This window comes from Pterocles gutturalis, unplaced genomic scaffold (genome assembly GCF_000699245.1).
Source record: "Pterocles gutturalis isolate BGI_N339 unplaced genomic scaffold, ASM69924v1 scaffold43961, whole genome shotgun sequence".
NCBI classification, from domain to species: domain Eukaryota; kingdom Metazoa; phylum Chordata; class Aves; order Pterocliformes; family Pteroclidae; genus Pterocles; species Pterocles gutturalis.
Window position 1 is genome coordinate 1 of NW_010099381.1, and position 244 is coordinate 244.

General features: G+C 66.8%; 1 protein-coding gene across 1 annotated transcript in view; it reads left to right on the forward strand.

The window, feature by feature from the left end:
- Positions 1 to 2: 2 nt before the first annotated feature.
- CLDN23 (claudin 23) overlaps positions 3 to 244 on the forward strand; it is a 679-nt gene continuing 437 nt past the window's right edge. The window contains 1 exon segment of the mRNA XM_010076101.1: positions 3 to 238. Coding sequence (XP_010074403.1) covers positions 3 to 238 — 236 coding nt within the window.

Sequence of the window (244 nt, forward strand, 5' to 3'; positions counted from 1 at the left end):
CGATGATCGTGGGGCTGGTACTGTGCCCCTGCGGACTCCTGCTGACACTCACGGGCACGCTGGCACCCAGCTGGAGGCAGGTGAGCCGCATCCCCAACCAGCCCAGTGACCTCGTCTATGAGCAGGGCATCTGGGACGTGTGCAGGGAGCAGCAGAGCAGCCACGACCGCCTCTGCGGGTAGCCGGACGAGCTGGGCTACTTCAAGCAGGGGCCCGTACGGGTGGCCCAAGGGCTGATGTCCAC